Source organism: Octodon degus, unplaced genomic scaffold (genome assembly GCF_000260255.1).
Source record: "Octodon degus isolate 3935 unplaced genomic scaffold, OctDeg1.0 scaffold00069, whole genome shotgun sequence".
NCBI lineage: Eukaryota > Metazoa > Chordata > Mammalia > Rodentia > Octodontidae > Octodon > Octodon degus.
Window position 1 is genome coordinate 8,239,124 of NW_004524645.1, and position 12,702 is coordinate 8,251,825.

The 12,702-nt window shown below is 35.7% G+C and overlaps 1 protein-coding gene across 2 annotated transcripts in view; it reads right to left on the reverse strand.

The window, feature by feature from the left end:
- Ace2 (angiotensin I converting enzyme 2) overlaps positions 1–12,702 on the reverse strand; it is a 57,439-nt gene that overhangs the window by 30,264 nt on the left and 14,473 nt on the right. For both annotated transcript variants that reach the window (XM_023719548.1, XM_023719547.1), the window contains exons 3-7: positions 11,149–11,242; positions 10,619–10,762; positions 8,201–8,313; positions 5,932–6,037; positions 3,668–3,765 (exon numbers count right to left, since the gene is read on the reverse strand). In XM_023719548.1, the coding sequence (XP_023575316.1) occupies positions 3,668–3,765; positions 5,932–6,037; positions 8,201–8,313; positions 10,619–10,762; positions 11,149–11,242 (555 nt within the window). The remainder of the gene's footprint in view (positions 1–3,667; positions 3,766–5,931; positions 6,038–8,200; positions 8,314–10,618; positions 10,763–11,148; positions 11,243–12,702) is intronic.

The following is a 12,702-nucleotide window of genomic DNA, read 5'->3' on the forward strand; positions in this document are numbered from 1 at the left end:
AAAAAATAAATAAATTATATTTAAATAATTTTCATTGGTATTATAAAATACAGAGTAACAGTAAATGAAAAAGTAAAGCATACAGACCATTCACATGGTATTCATCTTAATGAGGAAATACAGCGCATGAAAATATTAACAGTGGACTGGTGAGATTATGTGTGATAATTTTGGTTTTCATTATTTATATTCTAAGTGAAAACATAAAACATGGTGACCTTTTTGCTAAATTCCATTCAACTCAAACCAAAAATCATTGCTTCAGCTCCTCCAAGGATCAAGGCCATATATTAGGTATGGTAGAAGACACAAACAATAAAGTAGACACAAGAGCATAGGCTTTTGGAATTTAAAAGGCTCAGATGTAGACCATGGAAAGTTGGCCCTTGGCTTCATGATGTGTATGAAGTCTAAAATTTCAGACAATTTTGGCCATTGGTACCTGCCACCTCACAATATCTTCTTGAAACTAATGTCACAGTTGAGCTGGCTTACAAAATAAGGTCTACATAAGGCAAACTAAGTTTTGGTAATTGGTAGATAATTCATGAATCATTGTTAGTAACAAAGAAAACTTGAATATCAGTCAATTTTATTTCATCTTCTATGTTAACTATGGGAATAAAAAGTAGAAATTGAAACTATGAGATTTCCTTATCATTAATCTTTAAAAATTTAATGTTAGGTAGTTGTATCAATGAGTATGACATTCTTTCTCTTAATTTAAATTAGTCTTTAACTGACACATAAAACATATACCTATTTCTATGTAATGTTCACATCAGGGTAAACATATCTATCTCCTCAAACACTTAACATTTTGTTATGGTGAAAATATTCAACATTTTTTCATATTTTTATGTATACAGTATATTATTATTATCTACCGTCAGGCTGCTATGCAATAGCACACCAGAACTTCTTACTCCTATGTAACTATAACTTAGTTCCCAATAATCCCTTCTCTCATAATTCTCCAGCCTTTGATAACCACAATTCTAGTCTCAGTTCCTAAGAGGTCAACTGTTTTAGCTTTTACATATGAGGGAGCACATATAGTACTTGTCTTTCTGTGCCTGACTTATTTCTCTTAATATAATGACATCCAATTCAGTCTGTGTTGTTGCAAATGCCACAAAAGCATTCCTTTTATGGATTAATAGTATTCCACTGTGTTTATGTGCCACGTTTTCGTTATATAGCCATCAGTTGGTGGAAATTTAGATTGTTTCCATTTTTGGATTTTATGAATTGTGCTGCTATAAGCAAGGAAATGCACATGTCTCTTCAACATACTTATTTTATTCTTTGAGTATATACCCAATAGTGAGATCGCTGCATCCCATGGTAGCTGCTATTTCTAATTTTTAAAGGAGCATCATAATGTTTCTGAAGTGACGCTACTAATTTTCATTCTCAGTAGCAGTGTGCAAGGGTGCACTGTGCTCCACATCCTCACCAGAACTTGGTATCTTTGTGGTCTTTGGGATTCTTTTATACTAGTCATTCTTATTGAAGTACACTGTACAGATGACTAGTGATGTTGATGCTTGTTTCCCATGTGTACATCTTCTTTTAAGAAATGTCTTAACGATCTATTGCCCATTTTAATTAGGTTATTTTAGCAGCTTTTTATGTTGTTTTGTTCTGTCTTGCTTTGTTTTTTGCTTTTGATTTTTTGGAGTTCCCTATATATTCTGGATATTAACCCATTGTCAGATGTATAGTTCCCAAATATTCTCATTATTTGGGCTGCCTCTTGATTGTTATTTCCTTTGCTATACAAAAGCTTTTTAGTCTGAAGTAATGCTATTTTTCCGTTATTTTGCTTTTTTGCCTGTACTCTTGGGCTCTTGTCCAAATATCTTTGTTTATTCTAATGTCCTGAAGCATTTTTCCTATGCTCTATCCTAGTAACTTCAAAGTTTTGAGTCTCACATTTAAGACTTTAATCTACTTTGAGTTGATATTTGGAACTGGTGAGAGAGATGTCCAGCTTCATTACTCCACTTGTGAATGTCTACTTTTGCAGAACCATTTATTGGAAAAACTGCCTTTTCCAATGCATGCTCTTAGCACTTTTGTCAAAAATCAGTTGAATGTAGATATGTGGGTTTACTTCTAAGATTTCTACTGTTTCATTACTCTGTGCATCTACTTTTAAACCAAAACTATGATCTTTTGATAGCTTTGCACAATGCTGAAAGAACAGCTGCAAGACTTAGAGCACCTTATCAATTCAAGACTTTATTCTGCTATGGACTTTCCACAGGAGTATATGTGGAAATGTTCACTACATTGCTGGAGATTTAAAACTATTGATGAGAAAATGCTCATCACTACAGTATGACCTTCTGAAGAAATTTTATAAGGCAAATAAGAATATGATTGTTAATTCTTCACAGAAATGTAAAATTTAAGTAAGTAAAAGCATATACATAATTAAAATTTTAACATGATTTGATCAGTGGAAAGGAACCCATAGAATTTAAATAATTATATCAAGATGACAAACAAGAAAGGGTTGATTTAAAATATGCTTATAACATTTTTAATAGTGATTTTTAATATAAAAAAATCTTCTAATGGCATTCTTGGTTTTTTACTATTCATTGAATGATTATTTAGAAATGGCTAACTTTGAAAAGTGTACTAAAAACCAGTTGCAAACTCCACATCTTATTGCTTAAGGGAAAACTCTGATTTCTATTTTTAAAACCTCTCAATAGAATCAATACCGTACTTATCATTTAAGATACATGAAGTCACTGACATTGTGCATTACTTTTCCAAAATAATATAAATGCATAAGAAGATTATGGGGCCAAAGAGGAAAGTGATCGATGATGTAGAGTGTGCCTAAGGAGAGTCACATGGGGAGAAGACACTCTCTCAGGCTTTCACAGAGAGCACATTGGCCAAGCAATGGCCGTGACTCATCCACATGGCCGACACTGACAAAGGTTCTACAATCTGAGGTACAGGATCTCAGGATAAATCCTGAGGGGATTTCACTGACCTTATCAGACCCAAAAGCTACAACTCTTGTTGCATAGGTCCTGCTTTATCTTGGTCTTAACCATCCAGCAGAAAAGTATAAAAACGAAGTATGAGAAGTAAAGCCATGCTGTTATGTTGAGCTGTAGGGGACTCAGGTCAACAATTTCTGACTTTGCCAGTGAAACGGAAAACCCAATACTATTATGGACTACTGGACTCTTTTAGAATATTTTGCTGAGTTAACACACCTATAATATTCAAATAATGGAACTTAACAAAAAAAAGGGATGAATGTCCATTTTGTATCTCTGTATTCAAAGTGGTTAGGATAGATATATAGTTACATTCTCTTAATGAATAGAGGGATTTGTTCTAATAGTGTTTGTAAATAGGAAATCATGTCCGCATCTTGTACAGCAATTAACCACTAAGAAGAATGTATGCAATGTGTTAATTATTGAAACTGTCCTACCAATTTGGTTTGAAACTGTCTCATTGCTATTTGTTTCTCAATAAAATTATGGGGAAAAAAAGAAATAAAAAATAAATAAATGTAAATTATCTAGAAGTTTTAATTTGTACAGTTTCATATACAATAGATAAGAAGAAAAGGATGGCATAAAAATGAAATTTAAAATTTAGAATTTTTAAGGCCTCTTTTTCCTACCTGGCTCACCATTGCTTCAGTAACATCTATGTTTGGTTTCTGTCGAAAAGGAATTGCCAAGGAGTATAGATTTGTCCAAAATCTACCCCACATATCACCTATATTAAAAAAGAATATATTAATATAATGACAAAGCAACAAAAATGGAGACCTGACTTGATACAGTTCACAAACTGTACAGTATTTCTAAACAATTGAATTTCTGTTTCCCTTTTGCTACATTTCTACTCTTTTTGCCTCCTCTTTTTTTAAATTGCCAGCATTTCCTTCTTCTATATCCTCTAAAAGATTAAAATAGTGACAGTTTATCTGATCATGCAAAACTTGTTAGGAAATAAACCTAAATTCTTCTACCTTGAATCATTTATTCAAGGGCACAATTTATTTAGCATATGGAATATCATAGCTACTATAAAGATTAATTCTTATTAATTTCCATTCATGGGCCAAAATACTATGTATTAAGCTATTACTGAAATTACTTAATGTTATAATTCAAAGATATCTACTAAATAGGCAGGCATGGTGGTACACACTTATAATCTCAGCACCCTGAAAAGCAGAAGAACATACCAAGTACAAGCTCAGACTGAAAAGTTTAGTAACTCAGTGAAACTCTATCCCAAAGTTCAAAAACTAAAAAGATCTGGGGATGTAGTTTAATGAGAAGACCTTAGGTTCAATTCCCAGAACTGCAAAGCAAACAAAAAACATTTCCACTAGTTAGCAACTAAGTTCACTTTATTGCTATGGTAATACATTTAACCAGGCAATTTTCCAAGCATTTCCAACAGTATGAAGTTGAATTACAAGATCAGACCTAAAAAGGAAAGATGAGTCTAGAAAATGTCAACATAATAGCAATAGCATAATTCTTGCACCAAGGAAATGGGACAACATAGCTACATGAGTGTATTCCTGTGAATTAATTTTAAAAGATAAAATGGGAAGACCTACACTTAAATTTTAAAGAAAACCTCACCCATCATAAAAATATATGAAGCATAGTCCACAGCTAAAGACTAAAAATGACCCAGTAGACCGAATGACATGGCATTGAAAACACAAACATGATCTTCAGCTAAACTGATAGAATCCTAGTGTCTAGAACAAAGGCAGATGTGGTACCACTTTCTCCCCTTTGTTGGTCAAACTTCATCTAGAGTAGGTATTCAGTTCTGAGACAACAACTGCAGAAGGACTAGACAAAGTGTAGCTCATGCAACAGAGAAAAATTAGAAAAGTGAAATTTTAAGGAATTGTTCAAATTATGTGGGATATTTAACTTGAAAAAAACAGTACGCATGCACTGATAACTACAATAACCACTAAAATATATTGAGTACATACCCTGTGGCAGGTACTGTGCTATATCTTACACCTTCTTTGTATTGGTGCCATAGAGTGCTAGATTAGTCTATCTTAGAGGGAAGAAACAACCGTATCACTATAGGCATGATTGGGAAGAATCTGAATTACTGAATAACGTCTTCCAAGGATATGTAGAGAGGATTTCTATATTTCTTTAGGATTAAAAGTCATTGTTCCTTTGCCTATATTCGCTTCTGCTAATACAGATGAGGTCTGACTGTAAAGAATTATCTACTAGAAACCTTGTTTGGCTATAGAAGAGATACAATATGTGGCATGAAATTTTCAAACATTTATATTGCATTTGGCCTTGGCCTTGACCTTGGCTGCGGGAGTGGGACAGGAGGGCCTCCTCTTTCACTCATTACTTATGTAACTCCTCCCCAAATACTTTCCAGCAAGGCTTGCTGGCTCAGTCTAGGTTGAACACTTGAAGCTTTCGTGCAGGCCAAGCCTTAATTCTAGAAAGACTTCCATTCACACCTGAGAACCTCCATCACACCAAGTTTCTTTCCTTTGAGTCTATGATGCTACAATCCTAAATTCTACTTCAAGTCCTTAGTCAACCACTTTGAATGCTAAATACTATTTTGCTCATTTTCACCTTCATTTTGACTTGGAATTCTCTCTGTAGCTATCTTAAATGCCCCCATTATTCTTGGATTGTAGCCAATATAATAGCTCTTTGTATAAAAATAGTAATCTATTAGAGAATGATTGAAACTGCAGTCTTTGCTGAAGAAAGTGCATGCAAATTGTGATTTATATAGTGTTATTACCTTCACTTAGAGAGTTTTCAAAAATTCTATGATTGGCTTCACTTCAAAAGAAAATTTTATTCATGGAAATAACTGAGATGACAAAGAACACACAGGATTCTGGGGGTTTCTTACCAAGCAAATGAGCAGGGAGGCATCCCACTGGACTGATACGAGAAGGGTAAGCATCCATCAACTTTGCCCTCACGTAGGCATGAAGATGCTCATACAATGGTTTAATCTAAAAGCCCAGGAAGAAAGTTTAAGACCAAGAGTAGCCAACTCCAATTTCCAATCCCCAACAGTAGACATAAGAACTTCTTCATACAAGTGGAATTTCCTTCAATTACTTCTTCTCCTCTCAAGTATTCTGGAGAATTTAAAAACCATTCTCCACAGATATGGATGATGACTAATGCTACTATATAAAACAATAAAAACATCTGGAGGACTACAAGCCCCAAATGAAAAAGAACATCCAAAACAACATTTTTAAGATGCTACTTGTTTTGTTTTTAAATTGAAGTATAATTTACATATCATGAAATTCACTCATCTTTAAGTATACAGTTTCATAATTTTTTCATAAATTAAAGTTTCTGGGGCCAGAGAGATAGCTCAGTAGAATAAGCACTTGCATGGCAAGCACAAGGGCCTGAGTTCAATCCTCAGTTCCGCTAAGAAAAAGAAAAATAAATAAATAAATAAATAAATAAAAATTCATTAATTAAAGTTGCTGGCAAACTATCACCATCATCCAGTTTTTTGTTTTTTGAATTTTTTTTTTTTTTTTGGTTCCTCAAATGCCTTCAGGGCACTTTTGGCCAGCGGGAGAGGTGTGAGTTTCGAACTCCAGCAACCTGAGGCTGACAGCTTTGTGGAAGCAGCCACTTAAAGGCCTGAGCTAGGGCCAGGCCCCCCATCATCCAGTTTTACTACATTTCCATTTCTCCAAAATTTCCGTATAACTATTTTCGGCCAATGCCACAGTCACCTCCAGTCCCAGGTAATTCCTGAACTGATTTCTGTCTCTATATTTTTGCCCCTTTTGGACATTTCATGTAAATGGAATTATATATGTGATCTTTTTGTGTCTGACTTTCTTAGAATGTTTTCTAGGACCACCCATATTGCAGCAAGCATCAGTAGTCCATTCCATTTTATTACTGAGTAGTATTCTGCTGTATGAATATATCAGAGTTCGTTTATCCATTCATCAACTGAAGGATCCTAGGTTGTTCCAGTTTAGTGCTATTATGAATAATGCTGCCATGAACATTTGTGCATATGTCTTTCTTTGGGTATATGCTTTCATTTATCCCCTGTAAGTATCTAAGTGTGCAATAGCTGAGTTGTATGGTTTAAGTGTGTATTTAACTTTTTAAGAAATTTTCAAACTATTTGACAAAATGAGTGTGTCATTTTACTTTCACTAATGGGGTTCAACTTCAAGGATCTTCTACCACTGAGCTGCATCCTCAGCCTTTTACATTGTTTTTTTCTTTCAATTTTAAGATAACGTGGGACCAAATTTGTGATCCACCTGCCTCAGCCTCCATAGTAGCTGGGATGATAGATATGTGGCACCATAACAGGCACCATTTTATATTTTTGCTAGCAAAATGAGAATGAAGGCTCAAGCATCTTCACATGTCCAAGCACTTGGTTTTGTTCATCTTCTTTCCATGACCATTCTGGTGGCTATATACTGGATTTTCATCACAGTTTTAATTTGCATTCACCTAATATCATCTTCCTTGTGCATTGATCATTTGTAAGATTTCTTTGATGGTATAATTAGTCAATCTTTTGCCCATTTCCTTTAGGGGAAGTTGTTTGTATTACTTCCATTTTTGATTGTTCTGCCCAACCATGGCCATGATGGATCTGTTTCACATCAGAAGTTTGATGGTGCTGGGATAAAGAGGCGATATAGAGGTCACAATGAGGGACGAGGTACACACTGAGAAGTGTTCTTGAGATACCTCCACTCAGGAGAAATCCCTTATAAAAACTTTTGTAGTCAAAGGCTAATTAAATCACATCTGAATTGTACTGAGGAAGGAAGCCAAGTCTACGGCTCTGCTAACACATGAGGACAATACCACCCCCAGGTTGCTCACAAAAAACATTCCTTCTTTTAACCTAAAATACCATTCCTTCCTGTATGCTTTCCTTCTTGTACCCTTTTGCTTGGCAATTACTGGTTGATGATTAAAAGGAGAAGAACACAGAGCAAGTCTGATCAGCTGTAGGGACTTGTCTATTTTCTTAAGAAATCTTTGCAATCTCCAAAATTACACAATTCTATGACTGTTGGCCAAGGAGTATGTTACAAACAAGCGAGAATGCTTTTGCCCATCATCCTTCCCTCCTGTGCACTGCCCTACGGTTCTGGGGTTACCTCAGCAAAGGTACGCTCCACATCTTCAATCAACTGGTTGCGGCTGTAGTCATAGCCATCTACTCCTTCTGCTTCATAATCTCCTCTCCAGTAATCCCCATAGTCCTCATAATCTGTTTTTGAAAAGAAGAAAGAGGAGAGCATAAGAGAAGGAAAGGAGACAAAATAGTATAATTTATGATCTTGCTGGAAGGCTAAAAGAAATCTAATGGTTTGTCACAATTTTATTGCCTTTACAGACATTGACATGAAGAAATCTAAATGAATAATACTTCTAGATTATTCTATTAAACACTTATTCCGTACCAAGAATTTAACTGTATTATTTCATGTACACTAAACTGTATGAAATCATCCTCATTATAACCCTCACTGTGCTGATTAACAGCTTGCATTTCTACTTGTTTTTAAAATTAATCTTGTTTTGTACATTATAAGTAAATTCCATGATGTTGCAGACTATATAGAATATAGTGAAATGTTTATTATAATGAAACAAGTTGATATATGTATCATGTCACATAATTACCTGCCCACCCCTGCAAAAGTAGCTATCATTTATTCATTTAGCAAACACCTTGAATACAGTAACCTATTATTAGCTACTGCCTTCATGTTGTACATGAGATTTTCAGACTTTGTTATCTCACATGTCTGCTATTTTGTACACTTTGACCTGTATTTCCCCATTTCCTCCCACACCACCTTCATAACCACAATTTCATCTCTGTTTCTGTATATTTGACCCTTTCTTGTAGATTCCACGTATAAGTGGAATCATGCAGCATTTTTCTTTCTTTACTAATTTTTTTTGGCAGAACTGGGGATTGAACTCAGGTCCTTGCGCTTGCCAGGCAAGTGCTTATTCCACTGAGATATCTCCCCAGCCCCTCTTTATTAAACTTTTTAAACTTAGCATAATATCCTCTAGCTCTGTCCATATTATGGCAAGAATCTCCTTTTATGGCTGGATAATATTCTGAGATATTGTCCATGGTTTCTTTATCCATTGTTCCCTCAATGGACACATAAGCTGTTTCCATACCTTAGTTATTATACATAATGTTACAATGAGCATCAATATATGGGTACATATTTTTTGAGGTGAAGATTTTAAGGTGAAGATGTATGGACCCAGAAAAGAATTGCTGGGTCACATGATAGATCTGTTTTTCATTTCATTAGAAACCTCCATATTATTTTCTCTAACCAAACCAGTCTACATCCCTAGCACCAGCCTATGCTTAGAGCAGCTAAACCACTTTTCCAAGGTCAGACAACTGGTAAGGTGAAGTCACACACTTAGTTTCTTAAGCCTGTGTATCTACTCTCAACATATCAGTTTGCATCATTACCTTTAAAGCATGCAATTAAGTCTATAAGGATCTTTAGTTCTCCTGTTATTCAGGACCTTGTGTTTCGACAGGTCCAGTTTATCTTAGACATTGTTACAATGGGCCCATGTTTGTTGCAAGCTGTATGCATACACAGCACATCTGTATGTGCTTTATGACTATCTAACCATCAAGAAATACGAGCTTGCATTATGCCATGATCTAATAATATTGGCAAATGCGTTTTAATCATTTTTATTTTTATATCACATTGCCAATGGATAGTCAGGAAAATGAAGAAATAAATACTTGAATGGAAGGATATGCTTGGCATTTTTTTAAATTGATGATAAACTAGTATTTGTAGCTTGCCTACAGCTTGAGAATATAAGTTTAAATAGCAGCAGGAGAAATTAAAAACAGCAAGTGGGAAAAAAAACCACTTTTTTCCTTACTCAGCCCCAGGGAGCAGTGAATCACCAAAGCATAAAATATTCATAATTCATGACTTTATCTCATTATTAAGAAGAATAAGCTAAGAGATATGGAAATTCCTTCCTCTGTTAAGATTTTTATGACTACCAGACTTGACTTATAATTACAATTGCAGATAATAAAGGCTTTCCAGCTTAAAATAATATGATTTTTCTTTCTGAGACATCACCTTGAGGTGGGTACAAAGGACTTCTGAGACTGAGCTGTGGTCAGATGAGGGTGAAGGTAAAAGATAGTGTCTATGTCTCTCATGCTGTCGAAGAAATAGGGTCCCCCTTTTAATTCCCAGATTCCTCAGGAACTTTTGGGAGCCTAGGACCTCTCTAGACAACTCATAATTCATAATTTCTGGATAATTTATTTATGACCCTGTAGCTGCATCTCATTCCTGAGCACTAAACTATAGAGTTCCAGTGTGACTTTCTTACGCCCCCATAGTTTCTTTCTGGGACAGGTAACCTGGCTGTTTCAGCAGGCGATTGTTAATTTAAGGGCATCTTCATAGGAAAAAGTAGGCTTAGTCATGCATGAGAAATACTTCCACATTCTGGTACAGAACCTCAGGACCTCGACAGACTGAAACACTTACTGTTTGCTCTTGCCATCTCATTTTTCAGGGCCACATATTCTTCATATAATGGCCTCAGCTGCTTGCCGACCTCAGACCTCCAACCTTCCCAAGCCCAGAGCCTCTCACTGTAGTCTGTGCTCTTTGACATTATGTCATCCAAACCTGTTATTCCACAGCACCCAAGGGAAAATAAACACACATTTATAAGAATTATAAGCAAGTAAAAGAAACCTTAAAGAATTAAAAACAAGGTTGACATAAAGTTATTCAATCAAATCCACTAACCTTGCTGTAGGTACAATATGTCTAAAAGAAAAACTACTGAAATAATTTCATTACTAATTGAAATTACTTCAGTCTAATATAATTTACAATAAGGGTTATTTTGAAGTTAAAAGAGCATCTATGTGCTGAAACACACCTGTTTGGAATGCTACCACCTTTGAACTATCCATCTAAAAAGCACAAAGTCATCAACTAAAGTAAGTTCCTAAAACTTAGAGAATAAAAGTAAAAATGTAAGAATCATCACTGAAGGTTAAGTCTACCTGGTTCAAGCAGTAAGCACTCCTGTGGATTATTCGGGTTACAAACTTTTCCAGTACTATAGATGGTGCTCATTGTATTTAGAATTGTGTTCAACTGCAAATAAATGATAATAATAAATAATATTAGAAACACCAAATATTCTAAAGAGAATGCTAACATAAAAATATCCTTTTGGTCATTTGAATTTTTTTGTACTTCAAAATCGGCTGTTACATCTTCTTTGCCAAGTGTCTTCCTATACATGAGGAAGGGACATCTGATTTAAGATTCTCCACCAGGAACTAGCACAAAGCCTTATAAGTGCATAATAATTAAGTGTAGAGTAACGGAACTAAACATATCTGCCAAAACCCCGGGAAGGTTTCTAACCTAAACATACACAAAATGTACGAATACTATCAACTGTCACTAAAAAGTGATGCAGAAGCATCCTCTGCGGGTGGAGGAGAGTTGGGAATGCTTTCACAGAGGACAGAACATCAGAGCTGTGTCTCACAAAAGTAGGAATTGGTGAGGTGAAGAAAGGAAGTAGAGGGCAGAGCTCAACCATGGGAGAAGGTTGGAAAAGACAAAGTATTTTCAAGAGGTGATGGGATGTTGTATACAACTGAATGATAATATTCACTAGGGGAATAGAGGACGAGTACGGAGAGGTAAGCAGGGAGCAGATTGACAGGACCATCTCTGCCATAACAAAGACTTCAAACTTCATGCAGTAGGTAACAAGGAGTGATGATAACAGTGTAAAATAGCACTACTCATACTGTGGTCCATGGACGAGGAGAAGTCAGCAAAAGGTTTGTTTCTCTTCTGTGATAAGCACAGGAATTGAGAGAATACTATAAATGTTTGTAAACATTACAAAGTAATTTGATATTCCATGACCTCTAAGCATGTGATCAATGAAATTAACCAAGTATTGGATCTGTTATGGGCTGTAATGGATTAATCAAGTATTGATCTGTAAAGAAAGGGGAAGAAAATAGGGGGAGAGGAAAAAGGAAGGAAAGCAAGAAGAGAGTGAGAGAGTGGAAGAGAGGGCGGAACTGGGTTTATTCCACAGATTTAAGAAACAGTGAATTGAAAGCTCTGTCTCCTTCTACTCCTCCTCCTCCTCCTACTACTACTACTACTACTACTACTACTACTATTCCTCCTCCTCCTCTTCCTCCTTCTCCTCCTCCACTTCCTCCTCCTCCTCCTCTTCCTCCTTCTTCTGTTTTGGTACTAGGAATCAAACTCAGGACCTTGCACTTGCCAGGCATGCACTGTGCCACTGAGCTGTCTCTCTAAGCCCCTCCAGTATTCTTTCATTCTTCTACAGAGTCACTCTCCTAAAACATGAAATTAATACCAGGCTTAGAACTCCACAACAGCACATAGCCCAAGGAATAAGCCTAAATTCCTTGGCATGAAATTCTGCCTGTTGTCTTTCTCTACCTGCATTCTTCAATCTCTTTCCTTCCTCCCTATTAAACCCATACATCCTTGAGTATCCCTTCTGCCCAGATACTTCAAGATCCAATTATCATTTAGTGTGTAGCGTTTATTTT